The sequence below is a fragment of the Ranitomeya imitator genome, chromosome 7, assembly GCF_032444005.1.
Source record: "Ranitomeya imitator isolate aRanImi1 chromosome 7, aRanImi1.pri, whole genome shotgun sequence".
NCBI classification, from domain to species: Eukaryota; Metazoa; Chordata; class Amphibia; order Anura; family Dendrobatidae; genus Ranitomeya; species Ranitomeya imitator.
Window position 1 is genome coordinate 73,658,279 of NC_091288.1, and position 14,479 is coordinate 73,672,757.

The following is a 14,479-nucleotide window of genomic DNA, read 5'->3' on the forward strand; positions in this document are numbered from 1 at the left end:
TCGATATTTTACTGTGTAAACCTTCTACCAGATCATTAATGAATATGTTGAAGAGAACAGGTCCCAATACTGACCCCTGCGGTACCCCACTGGTCACAGCGACCCAGTTAGAGACTATACCATTTATAACCACCCTCTGCTTTCTATCACTAAGCCAGTTACTAACCCATTTACACACATTTTCCCCCAGACCAAGCATTCTCATTTTGTGTACCAACCTCTTGTGCGGCACGGTATCAAACGCTTTGGAAAAATCGAGATATACCACGTCCAATGACTCACCGTGGTCCAGCCTATAGCTTACCTCTTCATAAAAACTGATTAGATTGGTTTGACAGGAGCGATTTCTCATAAACCCATGCTGATATGGAGTTAAACAGTTATTCTCATTGAGATAATCCAGAATAACATCCCTCAGAAACCCTTCAAATATTTTACCAACAATAGAGGTTAGACTTACTGGCCTATAATTTCCAGGTTCACTTTTAGAGCCCTTTTTGAATATTGGCACCACATTTGCTATGCGCCAGTCCTGCGGAACAGACCCTGTCGCTATAGAGTCACTAAAAATAAGAAATAATGGTTTATCTATTACATTACTTAGTTCTCTTAGTACTCGTGGGTGTATGCCATCCGGACCCGGAGATTTATCTATTTTAATCTTATTTAGCCGGTTTCGCACCTCTTCTTGGGTTAGATTGGTGACCCTTAATATAGGGTTTTCATTGTTTCTTGGGATTTCACCTAGCATTTCATTTTCCACCGTGAATACCGTGGAGAAGAAGGTGTTTAATATGTTAGCTTTTTCCTCGTCATCTACAACCATTCTTTCCTCACTATTTTTTAAGGGGCCTACATTTTCAGTTTTTATTCTTTTACTATTGATATAGTTGAAGAACAGTTTGGGATTAGTTTTACTCTCCTTAGCAATGTGCTTCTCTGTTTCCTTTTTGGCAGCTTTAATTAGTTTTTTAGATAAAGTATTTTTCTCCCTATAGTTTTTTAGAGCTTCAATGGTGCCATCCTGCTTTAGTAGTGCAAATGCTTTCTTTTTACTGTTAATTGCCTGTCTTACTTCTTTGTTTAGCCACATTGGGTTTTTCCTATTTCTAGTCCTTTTATTCCCACAAGGTATAAACCGCTTACACTGCCTATTTAGGATGTTCTTAAACATTTCCCATTTATTATCTGTATTCTTATTTCTGAGGATATTGTCCCAGTCTACCAGATTAAGGGCATCTCTAAGCTGTTCAAACTTTGCCTTCCTAAAGTTCAATGTTTTTGTGACTCCCTGACAAGTCCCCCTAGTGAAAGACAGGTGAAACTGCACAATATTGTGGTCGCTATTTCCTAAATGCCCGACCACCTGCAGATTTGTTATTCTGTCAGGTCTATTAGATAGTATTAGGTCTAAAAGTGCTGCTCCTCTGGTTGGATTCTGCACCAATTGTGAAAGATAATTTTTCTTGGTTATTAGCAGAAACCTGTTGCCTTTATGGGTTTCACAGGTTTCTGTTTCCCAGTTAATATCCGGGTAGTTAAAGTCCCCCATAACCAGGACCTCATTATGGGTTGCAGCTTCATCTATCTGCTTTAGAAGTAGACTTTCCATGCTTTCTGTTATATTTGGGGGTTTGTAACAGACCCCAATGAGAATTTTGTTACCATTTTTCCCTCCATGAATTTCAACCCATATGGACTCGACATCCTCATTCCCTTCGCGAATATCTTCCCTTAAAGTGGACTTTAGACAAGACTTTACATAGAGACAAACCCCTCCTCCTCTCCGATTTTTACGATCCTTTCTAAACAGACTATAACCCTGTAAGTTAACTGCCCAGTCATAGCTTTCATCTAACCATGTCTCGGTTATTCCCACTATGTCAAAGTTACCTGTAGATATTTCTGCTTCTAGTTCTTCCATCTTGTTTGTCAGGCTTCTGGCGTTTGCGAGCATGCAGTTTAGAGGATTTTGTTTTGTTCCAATCTCCTCACTGTGGATTGTTTTAGAAATGTTCTTACCTCCCTTCAGAGTATGTTTTCCTGGGTCGTCTTTGTTCGAGTCTAATGTTTTTCTTCCCGTCCCCTCTTCTTCTAGTTTAACGCCCTCCTGATGAGTGTAGCGAGTCTTCTGGCGAATGTGTGTTTCCCAGGTTTGTTGAGGTGTAGTCCGTCTCTGGCGAGGAGTCCATCATACCAGTAATTCACACCGTGGTCCAGGAATCCAAATCCTTGTTGTCTGCACCATCGTCTTAGCCAGTTGTTTGCATCAAGGATCCTGTTCCATCTCCTGGTGCCATGCCCGTCTACTGGAAGGATAGAAGAAAAAACTACCTGTGCATCCAGTTCCTTTACTTTCTTCCCCAACTCTTCAAAGTCCTTGCAGATTGTCGGTAGGTCCTTCCTTGCCGTGTCATTGGTGCCAACATGTATCAGAAGAAATGGGTGGACGTCCTTGGAGCTGAAGAGCTTTGGTATCCTATCGGTCACATCCTTGATCATCGCACCTGGAAGGCAGCATACTTCTCTTGCAGTTATGTCCGGTCTGCAGATGGCTGCTTCTGTGCCTCTCAGTAGTGAGTCTCCCACCACCACCACTCTTCGTTGCTTCTTGGCTGTACTTTTTGCTGTCACTTGTTGCTGTGTGCCCTTTTCTTTTTTGCTTGCTGGTATTGCTTCATTCTTAGGTGTGCCATCTTCATCCTCTACAAAGATTTGATATCGGTTCTTCAGTTGTGTGGTTGGTGATTTCTCCATGGTCTTCTTGCTTCTTTTGGTCACATGCTTCCACTCATCTGCTTTTGGAGGTTCTCTGACACTTTTTTCACCTTCTGTGACCAGTAGAGATGCTTCTGTTCTGTCTAGAAAGTCTTCATTCTCTTTGATGAGTTTCAAAGTTGCTATTCTTTCTTCCAGACCCCGCACCTTTTCTTCTAAAAGGGCCACTAGTCTACACTTCTGACAGGTGAAATTGGATTCTTCTTCTGGTCGATCTGTGAACATGTAGCACATGCTGCAGCTCACCATGTAGGTTGTCACATCTGCCATGTTGCTCCTAGATCCTGCTGACTTGCTGTGTGTTTTCCTTCTTGTGTAATCTACTCAGCCAAGCTCTCTTGCAATAATGTCCTACAGGCATGCTTTCGAAGCAGCTAGTCCCGGCTGTACCCAACGATCTTCTAGCTTAGGGAGACTTCGCTTCTCCCAGAAGGCACCTGGAATATGCAAATTAGCCTCCTGAAGCTTGAATCCCTGGTTTGGTGATGCTTTCGAAGCAGCTGGTCCCGGCTGTACCCAACGATCTTCTAGCTTAGGGAGACTTCGCTTCTCCCAGAAGGCACCTGGAATATGCAAATTAGCCTCCTGAAGCTTGAATCCCTGGTTTGGTGATGCTTTCGAAGCAGCTGGTCCCGGCTGTACCCAACGATCTTCTAGCTTAGGGAGACTTCGCTTCTCCCAGAAGGCACCTGGAATATGCAAATTAGCCTCCTGAAGCTTGAATCCCTGGTTTGGTGATGCTTTCGAAGCAGCTGGTCCCGGCTGTACCCAACGATCTTCTAGCTTAGGGAGACTTCGCTTCTCCCAGAAGGCACCTGGAATATGCAAATTAGCCTCCTGAAGCTTGAATCCCTGGTTTGGTGATGCTTTCGAAGCAGCTGGTCCCGGCTGTACCCAACGATCTTCTAGCTTAGGGAGACTTCGCTTCTCCCAGAAGGCACCTGGAATATGCAAATTAGCCTCCTGAAGCTTGAATCCCTGGTTTGGTGATGCTTTCGAAGCAGCTGGTCCCGTTTCTTAAGTGGGTTAATTAATGCAAAATGTAGTTCAATATAAAAGGTCTTCGCTCTGCAGAAATGCAGGTTGGGAATGAGCGCGATCACATCAGAAGACATTGGTTTTCGGCTGTCTATGGTTGCAGTGTAATACACCATACAACCATGTGCTGTTTTTGTCCACATCTCAAGACTATGCCAGTGGTATAATGCAGGTTTGGATTTCTATAGCATTGCTTCTGTCATAGGAGATACTTGAGACGTGCTGAGAAGAATGTCCTGGCATCATGATTATGACACGTGTTTGTTACAAGTTATCAAATTTGTGTCTTTGATCCGTACAGATAATAAAACTGTATATTCATATTATACTACATTTTGTGGTGTTTATTAAGCCAGTCGCTTTCACATCTTAAGAAATTCTAACAATCACGGCTTATGCAGATTTTGAATTCAAAAGTAAAAATAAATTTCTACCAAATAATGAGACGTGTCCGAGTGTACCTACGTTCCTTAGCCATTACAATCCAGTAGTTGTTCATTAACCCCTTCATGACCCAGCCTATTTTGACCTTAAAGACCTCGCCGTTTTTTGCAATTCTGACCAGTGTCCCTTTATGAGGTAATAACTCAGGAACACTTCAATGGATCCTAGCGGTTCTGAGAGTGTTTTTTCGTGACATATTGGGCTTCACATTAGTGGTAAATTTAAGTCAATAAATTCTGTGTTTATTTGTGTTTATTTGTGATAAAAACGGAAATTTGGCGAAAATTTTGAAAATTTCGCAATTTTCACATTTTGAATTTTTATTCTGTTAAACCAGAGAGTTATGTGACACAAAATAGTTAATAAATAACATTTCCCACACGTCTACTTTACATCAGCGCAATTTTGGAAACAAACTTTTTTTTTTGCTAGGAAGTTATAAGGGTTAAAATTTGACCAGCGATTTCTCATTTTTACAACGAAATTTACAAAACCATATTATTTAGGGACCACCTCACATTTGAAGTCAGTTTGAGGGGTCTATATGGCTGAAAACACCCAAAAGTGACACCATTCTAAAAACTGCACCCCTCAAGGTGCTCAAAACCACATTCAAGAAGTTTATTAACCCTTCAGGTGCTTCACAGCAGAAGCAACATGGAAGGAAAAAATGAACATTTAACTTTTTAGTCACAAAAATGATTTTTCAGCAACAATTTTTTTATTTTCCCAATGGTAAAAGGAGAAACTGAACAACGAAAGTTGTTGTCCAATTTGTCCTGAGTACGCTGATACCGCATATGTGGGGGTAAACCACTGTTTGGGCGCACGGCAGGGCTTGGAAGGGAAGGAGCGCCATTTGACTTTTTGAATGAAAAATTGGCTCCACTCTTTAGCGGACACCATGTCACGTTTGGAGAGCCCGCGTGTGCCTAAAAATTGGAGCTCCCCCACAAGTGACCCCATTTTGGAAACTAGACGCCCCAAGGAACTTATCTAGATGCATACTGAGCCCTTTAAACCCCCAGGAGCTTCACAAATTGATCCGTAAAAATGAAAAAGTGCTTTTTTTTCACAAAAAAATTATTTTAGCCTCAATTTTTTTCATTTTCACATGGACAACAGGATAAAATGGATCCTAAAATTTGTTGGGCAATTTCTCCTGAGTACGCCGATACCTCATATGTGGGGGTAAACCACTGTTTGGGCACATGGTAAGGCTCGGAAGGGAAGGAGCGCCATTTGACTTTTTGAATGAAAAATTATCTCCATCGTTAGCGGACACCATGTCGCGTTTGGAGAGACCCTGTGTGCCTAAACATTGGAGCTCCCCCAGAAGTGACCCCATTTTGGAAACTGGACCCCCCAAGGAACTTATCTAGATGCCTAGTGAGCACTTTAAACCCTCAGGTGTTTCACAAATTGATCCGTAAAAATGAAAAAGTACTTTTTTTTCACAAAAAAATTTCTTTTCGCCTCAATTTTTTCATTTTCACATGGGCAATAGGATAAAATGGATCCTAAAATTTGTTGAGCAATTTCTCCCGAGTACGCCGATACCTCATATGTGGGGTAAACCACTGTTTGGGCACACGTCGGGGCTCAGAAGGGAAGTAGTGACTTTTGAAATGCAGACTTTGATGGAATGGTCTGCGGACGTCACGTTGCGTTTGCAGAGCCCCTGGTGTGCCTAAACAGTAGAAACCCCCCACAAGTGACCCCATTTTGGAAACTAGACCCCCCAAGAAACTTATCTAGATATGTGGTGAGCACTTTGAACCCCCAAGTGCTTCACAGACGTTTACAACGCAGAGACGTGAAAATAAAAAATCATTTTTCTTTCCTCAAAAATGATGTTTTAGCAAGCAATTTTTTATTTTCTCAAGGGTAACAGGAGAAATTGGACCCCAGTAATTGTTGCGCAGTTTGTCCTGAGTATGCTGGTACCCCATATGTGGGGGTAAACCACTGTTTGGGCACACGTCGGGGCTCGGAAGTGAGGGAGCACCATTTGACTTTTTGAATACAAGATTGGCTGGAATCAATGGTGGCGCCATGTTGCGTTTGGAGACCCCTGATGTGCCTAAACAGTGGAAACCCCTCAATTCTGACGCCAACACACCCCTAACCCTTATCCCAACTGTAGCCGTAACCCTAACCACAACCCTAACCCAACACACCCCTAACCACAACCCTAACCCCAACACACCCCTAACCACAACCCTAACCCCAACACACCCCTAACCCTAACCACAACCCTAATTCCAACCCAACCCTAAGGCTATGTGCCAACGTTGCGGATTCGTGTGAGATATTTCCGCACCATTTTTGAAAAATCCGCGGGTAAAAGGCACTGCGTTTTACCTGCGGATTTACCGCGGATTGCCAGCGTTTTTTGTGCGGATTTCACCTGTGGATTCCTATTGAGGAACAGGTGTAAAACGCTGCGGAATCCGCACAAAGAATTGACACGCTGCAGAAAATACAACGCAGCGTTTCCGCATGGTATTTTCCGCACCATGGGCACAGCGGATTTGGTTTTCCATATGTTTACATGGTACAGTAAACCAGATGGAACACTGCTGCGGATCCGCAGCCAAATCCGCACCTTGTACACATAGCCTAATTCTAAAGGTATGTGCACACGCTGCGGAAAACGCTGCGGATCCGCAGCAGTTTCCCATGAGTTTACAGTTCAATGTAAACCTATGGGAAACAAAAATCGCTGTACACATGCTGCGGAAAAACTGCACGGAAACGCAGCGGTTTACATTCCGCAGCATGTCGCTTCTTTCTGCGGATTCCGCAGCGGTTTTACAACTGCTCCAAGAGAAAATCACAGTTGTAAAACCGCAGTGAAATGCGCAGAAAAACCGCGGTAAATCCACAGCGGTTTAGCACTGCGGATTTATCAAATCCTCTGCGGAAAAATCCGCAGAGGACCAGAATACGTGTGCACATCCCGAACCCTAACCCTACCCCTAACCCTAGTTCTTACCCCAACCTTAGTGGGAATTTTTTTTTTTTTTATTGTCCCTACCTATGGGGGTGACAAAGGGGGGGGGGGGGTCATTAACTATTTTTTTTATTTTGATCACTGAGATATAACCTCTCTCAGTGATCAAAATTCACTCTGGAACAAATCTGCCGGCCGATTCGGCGGGCGCACTGCACATGCGCCCACCATTTTGGAAGATGGTGGCACCCAGGAAAGACGGACGGACCCCGGGAGGCTCGGTAAGTATAAAGGGGGGGGGGGGATCAGGGCACGGGGGGCGTCGGAGCACGGGGGGTGGATCGGAGCATGGGGGGGTGGATCGAAACACGGGGGGGTGGATTGGAGCACGGGGTGGGGGATCGCTGTGCGGGGGGGATCGGAGTGCGGGGGGGTTTGATTAGAGCACGGGGGTGTGATTGGAGCACGGGGGAGCGGACAGGAGCACGGGGGAGCGGACAGGAGAGCGGAGCACGGGACGGGGGGGAGTGGAGCACAGATCGGAGGGCTGGGGGGGGGGGGCGATCGGTGGGGTGGGTGCACATAAGTGTTTCCAGCCATGGCCGATGATATTGCAGCATCGGCCATGGCTGGATTGTAATATTTCACCAGTTTTTTAGGTGAAATATTACAAATCGCTCTGATTGGCAGTTTCACTTTCAACAGCCAATCAGAGCGATCGTAGCCACGGTGGGGTGAAGCCACCCCCCCTGGGCTAAACTACCACTCCCCCTGTCCCTGCAGATCGGGTGAAATTGGAGTTAATCCTTTCACCCGATCTGCAGGGACGCGATCATTCTGTGACACAGCATATGCGTCACAGGTCGGATTGGCACCAACTTTCATGACGCATACGCTGTGTCACAGGTCGGGAAGGGGTTAATATACAACATTATATGACTCTCACAAACATATAGAAGTAGCTATCACACAATCCAAAGGGATAGCTGGCATACACATTTTGACAGCCATTTCATATATACTTGCTAGAGGTCTATTTAAAGGGTTATTCCCATCTCTAAGATAATATCTCAATATGTAATATTAGCAAATACCTCCAATAAGAAATGTAGCATAGTTTTTCTGATTCGCTATGTCTCTTTTCTCATGTGCAGATATATAGTGACAGTTGGTTAGCCATTTGCTAGTGGTCGTAAGTATGGATACCTAAGGCCCTTCAATGCCTGCACATGAGAAGAGAGACATAGCGAATCAGAAAAACTACACTACATTTCTAATTAGGGGTATTTGCTATAATTACACCTACTACATATTGGGATAGGATCTTGGAGATGGGAAAACTCCATTAAATGGAGGATAGCATTGGCAGAGGCCAAATCAGTCAGGGGGTCCAACTATATCTAATCCAATGTGCATGTCCTGCCAGCTAAAAGGACTCCATGTGACATTTTGTGTGTGCCATGAAAAAGTTATAAGTTCCTCGCAAAACATTTTTTGGCAAGAAGTAGGTTAAATAGAGCCTGTCACGCTGAACATGCTGTTCTGCCAGCCGCTACCTACAGCGCAGAAGGAGCTGAGCAGAGATATATACTATTGTGGGAATGTAACTTGTGCTCCAGCGACAGAAAACTCCAGTGAGAGGTTTATACATTATATATACTCACACACATCTGCTGAAATAAGTTCACACTGCACTCAAAATATGGCAGGATCCCTCAAAGCTTATGTGAAGAAACAAGAGGTAAGAAAGAAAAAAATGGAAGAGTACGGTACCTGGATTCATCTCCTTCAATAGAAGTAAAAAGTGATAAAAGCATGAGCCTTTTTTGTCTAGTTTGTGTTTTTCATTTACGCATTATTATACTTTCTTAAACTCTATTTTACATATGTTCGTCTATTTGTCTTTTTGTATGCTCAGCATTGCAAAAGTGTTTGTGTTTTCTGGTGTTATTTTTCCCGCAGAGTAAACTACTGCAACCTTTTAAAAAGTTTCAATTTTTCAAGCAAAAATACTTTATCACCATCCACAACTGATTTAGTGTGCAACAGATTTTTTTAAGCAAGTTTTGCTTAAAACTTTAGCAAAAAATGTCTCAAAACAGAACGAAAAAATAAAGAGCATTTTTTTTACTTTGCTAAAAATGTATGGACCTATTGGGCCATTTTGAAGAATTTGTTGCAAAAAAGAAATATAAAAAAAAAAAAAAACAATATCACAACACAGAAAAGAAACAAGTGTCTTAAAAACAAACAAACAAACAAAATGGCCAGTGATGAATCAGGCCTAATGAGCTTCTCTTGTTCTCCCCAAAATACCGTACTCATATGTTCATACCTTCAGTCATTGCTTTTGTGATGATACCTAGAAAAACAAAAGGGAAAACAATTATGACAATTGGGAGATTCCACTTAGAATTAATGTTTGCTGTATGAGAAGACCGCTACAATTTTTGACAATCGTCTATCACTTCTATTAATAGGGCTGTCAGTCATTTGTGTAATTATATGAATAATTGTACTTATAATTTAAGAGTAAGACCACGCCATGCATCTGTCTGCATGTACCCGAAGATCTGCTCACTCTGATGTCCAATGGTTGTATTATTTGGATTAGAAATCTTACAGACATTGGGCATGACAGCAATTGGAAGCATCCGGAGGTAGATTTTGGGATCCCTTATGAGTAGGTGCCAGACAGTACGGCGGCGGACACAAATCTGATCTGATACTTTGCCCACCTATGGGTGGGCCCACTGCCACACAATACTGAAGCTTAATTGTGTCATAGTGATATGCAGAGCTTTGGACGATGTGCCCAACACATTCCTGGAAGTGATAATACGGCCCCCATAGATCCCTGTTCTCAACACAATCTCTGTAGCATTACATTTAGAGACAGAAGGATTTTGCACAAGTCTATATCCACAGATCTGTGGTTGGTTCTCCAAGATATTTGGAACAATCTCCCTGCAGAATTTGTTTAAAAACTATGAATAATATCATTGATGTTGTTTTGAAAGTAAAGCGAAGGCACATTTAATATTGATCCAATATATGTTTATTATACGCTCAGTTTCATTAATTGATAAGAACAAACGATTAAAACTTCTATTTTTTTTAAAGTAATATGACTTTTGCGCAATTTTCCACAGAACTGTATACAGGGCTATGGAGTCGGTAAGCCAAACCTCTGACTCAGACTCCTCAATCTCCCTGAAACAACTCCACAGCACTGGTCACTACTGAGTCTGTACATAACATGCAGCACAGATTAATCTCAACTAAAAGCCCAGATCCTTAGGTCAGGAACAGAACAGACATTTAGGCTAAGTGCACACGTCCAGGAAATCAGCACCATTTCTGCAGCTCTTGGCAGGAAAAATGTAGCAGAAAAAAAACAAACATTTTTTCCGTGCGTTTTTGGCTGAAGTCAATGGTGAAAACCCAAGAACAAAAATGCACAGAGAATGGACATGCGGTAGATTATTTTCTGCACCAAATCTGCACGTCTAAAATAAGCAATGTGTGTATGACACTTCAGGCACACGTTGCGGAAAGTCCTGCTGATTTTTCCGGACTGATTTTGGTAAATCCGCAGGTCAACCGCACTGCGGATTACCTGCGGAATTACCGCAGATTTACTGCTGTTTTTGTGCGGATTCCACCTGCGGTTTTATACTTGCGGATTAATATTATGGAGCAGGTGTAAACCGCTGCGGATCCGCACAAAGAATTGACATGCTGTGAAATAAACAATGCAGCATTTCCGCGCTGTTTTTTCCGCAGCATGTGCCCTGCGGATTTTTTTTTTCCATAGGTTTACATTGTACTGTAAACTCATGGAAACCAGCTGCAAATCCGCAGCGTCAAAACCGAAGCGGATCCGCAGCAAGATACGCAACGTGTGCCCATACCCTCAGGTTTCTCATTCACTTTGCTGACATTAGAATTTCTTCAGGGTAAGTTCACACTAGGCGTTTTTTTCAGAGTTTTGTTTTCTGCAGCAAAACCGGATCTCTTGGCAGGAAAGAAGCTGCAGAAAAAAAGCATTTCTTCCTTGTTTTTTCTTGCTTTTTTTGCGGTGGTTTTGCCATTCTAGATTTGTCTCTTGTGCATGACTATAAAGCTTAGTATTGCAAAAAGTCCCCTTCCATAGAATAAGGTTTTGGCACACAAAAAAGCAGCAAAACATACCTGTGTTTTTGGTGCATTTTTTTTTCACCAAAGCTGAAAAAACGCCCAAAAAACATGCAGAGCACAAAATACCAATGACAAAAAAAAAAAAATCAATATCAATGTCTGTGTATGAGATTCACGAAATCTCATAGGCTTTGCTGGTACTGGAAAATGCAGTTGAAAATTAGCATTAAAAAATGCAGTAAAAACTCCTAGTGTAAATCTGCAAGGAAAAACGCACCAAATCTGCAATGTGTGCACACAGCCTTATAGTACATTTCATAACTTTCCCAAATTCTTATGAAAAAATGTAAAGCACATACAGCTTTGAACTTCTGTACCAAATTTATTACACATTTTAGGAGTCAGAGTCGGCCCATTTAATACTGACACCACCAAAATGGACACCGACTCCACAGCCATGGTTGTAGAATTTTTTTTAGAGCTTCCAAGTCTTCTAATATCAGTAACAGAATTAAAATATATAGGCCGAAGAGAATAACATGAATACAATGGAAAAGAGAATATCACTTAGGAACGACCGCAAGCAATATTCAAAGTAGAAGCGTATTCTATAAAGTGACAGGCTTGATTAGCAGCCAGTTGCCATCATGTTAAAATGCAGATGAGAATAATAGCAGTGCTCGATATCACGCCTGGCTAAACTTCTCTGTAATGAATACATTTTTCAAGACTCTTTTCCAATGTGGAATAAAATGGCAACATCGTCAAGGCTACCTTACCCTGCAAAATGTGAATGATTCATTGTACGAATCTTATGAGATCTATGACCACAGTTGTGTTTCAGGGACAGGCTGGAAGTTTTATGGGCTCATAGGGTCATGGAAATGAAAAAGAAAAAAAAGAATTACAATCTGGAAATGCCGACTATGAAAGTCCATGGTTAAAGTTAATTCACCGCTCAGTTTTAAATGAACTGTTGAGAAACTTTATTCCATCAGATGAAGCACAGAATTCACAGTATCTAAAGCGACTACATCACACAGGCTGTACACTGCTCCACTTCGGGATTTTACAATACAAAGAATTAAAGGGAACCTGTCAGCAGGATTGTGCACAGTAACCTACACAGTGTCAGGTCAGCGCCGTTACACTGATTACAATGATACCTTGGTTGATTAAATCCGTCTTGTGGTTGTTGTGTATTCTTTATTTTCAATTTTGGAGTTAATGATATGCTCGTGCTCGGTCTGTGGGGGTCTTCATGTGGTGCTCTGATTAGACATTCATAATGCAGACTGCTAATAGGTCACTGATCCCTCACTTGTCTGCCCCCTAGTTAACATAATGAATATTATATAGATATACCCGAGTGTTAGCTGAGCTTTCCAGCACTTTTTTTGTGCTGAAAAAAAGCCCCTTCGGCTTATACTTGAGTGAGGGTCCCAAAGGATGGAGGGGAAGGGCAGCGGCAGAGCAGTGGGTCACAGGGAGCAGGAGCCAGCTGCTGCCGCTAAAGCCTGTGCCCGCTGCTAAAGAAAAATGAATATTCACTGCACTGGCCGTGAATATTTATTTCTCTGTAATAGCGGGCACAGTAGTCGCAGTCGCTGACTTCCTGTAGCTGCCAGGCGATCACATGTGCCCACTATTTAAGAGAAATAAATATTCACTTCTCTCCACTCCCATGGGAGTGGAGAGAAGTGAATATTAATTTCTCTTAAGTAACGGGAACATGTGACCACCCAATGGCTGCGGGTGACACTGCGCGCTACTTAATAGCAATGCATACTCACTGCCCTCCACTTACATAGTCCCGGCGTGGAGAGCAGTGAGTATTCCGGCAGCTGTGCTCTTCTTGTAAGCTGCTGGCACCGGAACAAGACGCTGCGAGGGAGCGCAGGAAGGTAGGTAGGATGGTTTTTTTTTCTTTTTTTAATGTTTTATTGATGGGGACATGCAAACAAGGATATGGATAAGGAGCCATGCATACAAGGATACGGATGAGGAGCCATGCATACCAAGATAAGGATGGCAAGCCATGCATACCAGGATGGGGATGAGGAGCCATGCATACCAGGATGGGGATGAGGAGCCATGCATACCAGGATGGGGATGAGGAGCCATGCATACCAGGATGGGGATGAGGAGCCATGCATACCAGGATGGGGGATGAGGAGCCATGCATACCAGGATGGGGGATGAGGAGCCATGCATACCAGGATGGGAAGAGGAGTCATGTATACCAGGATGGGGATGAGGGGACGAAGCATACATAGCTTATATTCGAGTCAATAAGTTTTCCCAGTTTTTGTGCTAAAACTAGGTGCCTCGGCTTATACACTAGTACATACTAAACAAAAAAAAAAAAAAAAAACTTTCTTCAGGCAGGTGCCAGCAGCATAATCACATGTGTAAAGTGCATAGAATTATTATGGCTGAGGTTATCTTGCTAATTTTTTTTTTTTTTTTTTTTTTAAATCCACCTCAAAAATGGAGCCCGCGCAGTAGTCGCTATCGGTGTATATAGAGGTGATCAGATATAGCCGCTACTGCACAGGCTGGACGGTGCCATCTTGGAGGAGGAATTTTATTTTCTTCTCTAGCAAGATGGCACCGCAGTAGCAGCTATCGGATCACCTCTATGTACACCGACAGCAGCTACTGCGCTGGTGTGGCAGGCACTTTTTTTCTTTTTTTTTTTTAAATATCAGATAACCTCAAGCATAATAATTATATGCACATTACACATGCGATTATATGCTGCAGCGCAGGAGCCACAGCTGGTGCCTGCCTTGAGATTTTTTTTTTTAGTATGTATAAATAATAATTATGTAAACTAGGGGGCAGGTCACTGAGGGATCAGTTACCTGTCAGAAGTCAAAGAAATACCTAAGCAGAGCACCACATGAAGACCCTCACAGGCCGCCCCGATGCACGGACATATCATTAACTCAAAACTGAAAATAAAGATTACACAACAACTACAGGATGGATTTCATCAACCAAGCTAACATCTTAATCAGTATAATGGCGCCGACCTGACACTATCTGTAGGTTACTGAGCACAATACTGCTGACAGGATCCTTTTCAGTAGAGGATGCTCAAAAAGCATCCAGCACAGC

The 14,479-nt window shown here is 42.7% G+C and overlaps 1 protein-coding gene across 2 annotated transcripts in view; it reads right to left on the reverse strand.

Moving 5' to 3' along the window:
• The window catches only part of ADARB1 (adenosine deaminase RNA specific B1), a 142,479-nt gene that overhangs the window by 47,476 nt on the left and 80,524 nt on the right, over nucleotides 1-14,479 (reverse strand). For both annotated transcript variants that reach the window (XM_069733513.1, XM_069733512.1), the window contains one exon: nucleotides 9,552-9,578. In XM_069733513.1, the coding sequence (XP_069589614.1) occupies nucleotides 9,552-9,561 (10 nt within the window). In that variant the 5' untranslated portion in view covers nucleotides 9,562-9,578. The remainder of the gene's footprint in view (nucleotides 1-9,551; nucleotides 9,579-14,479) is intronic.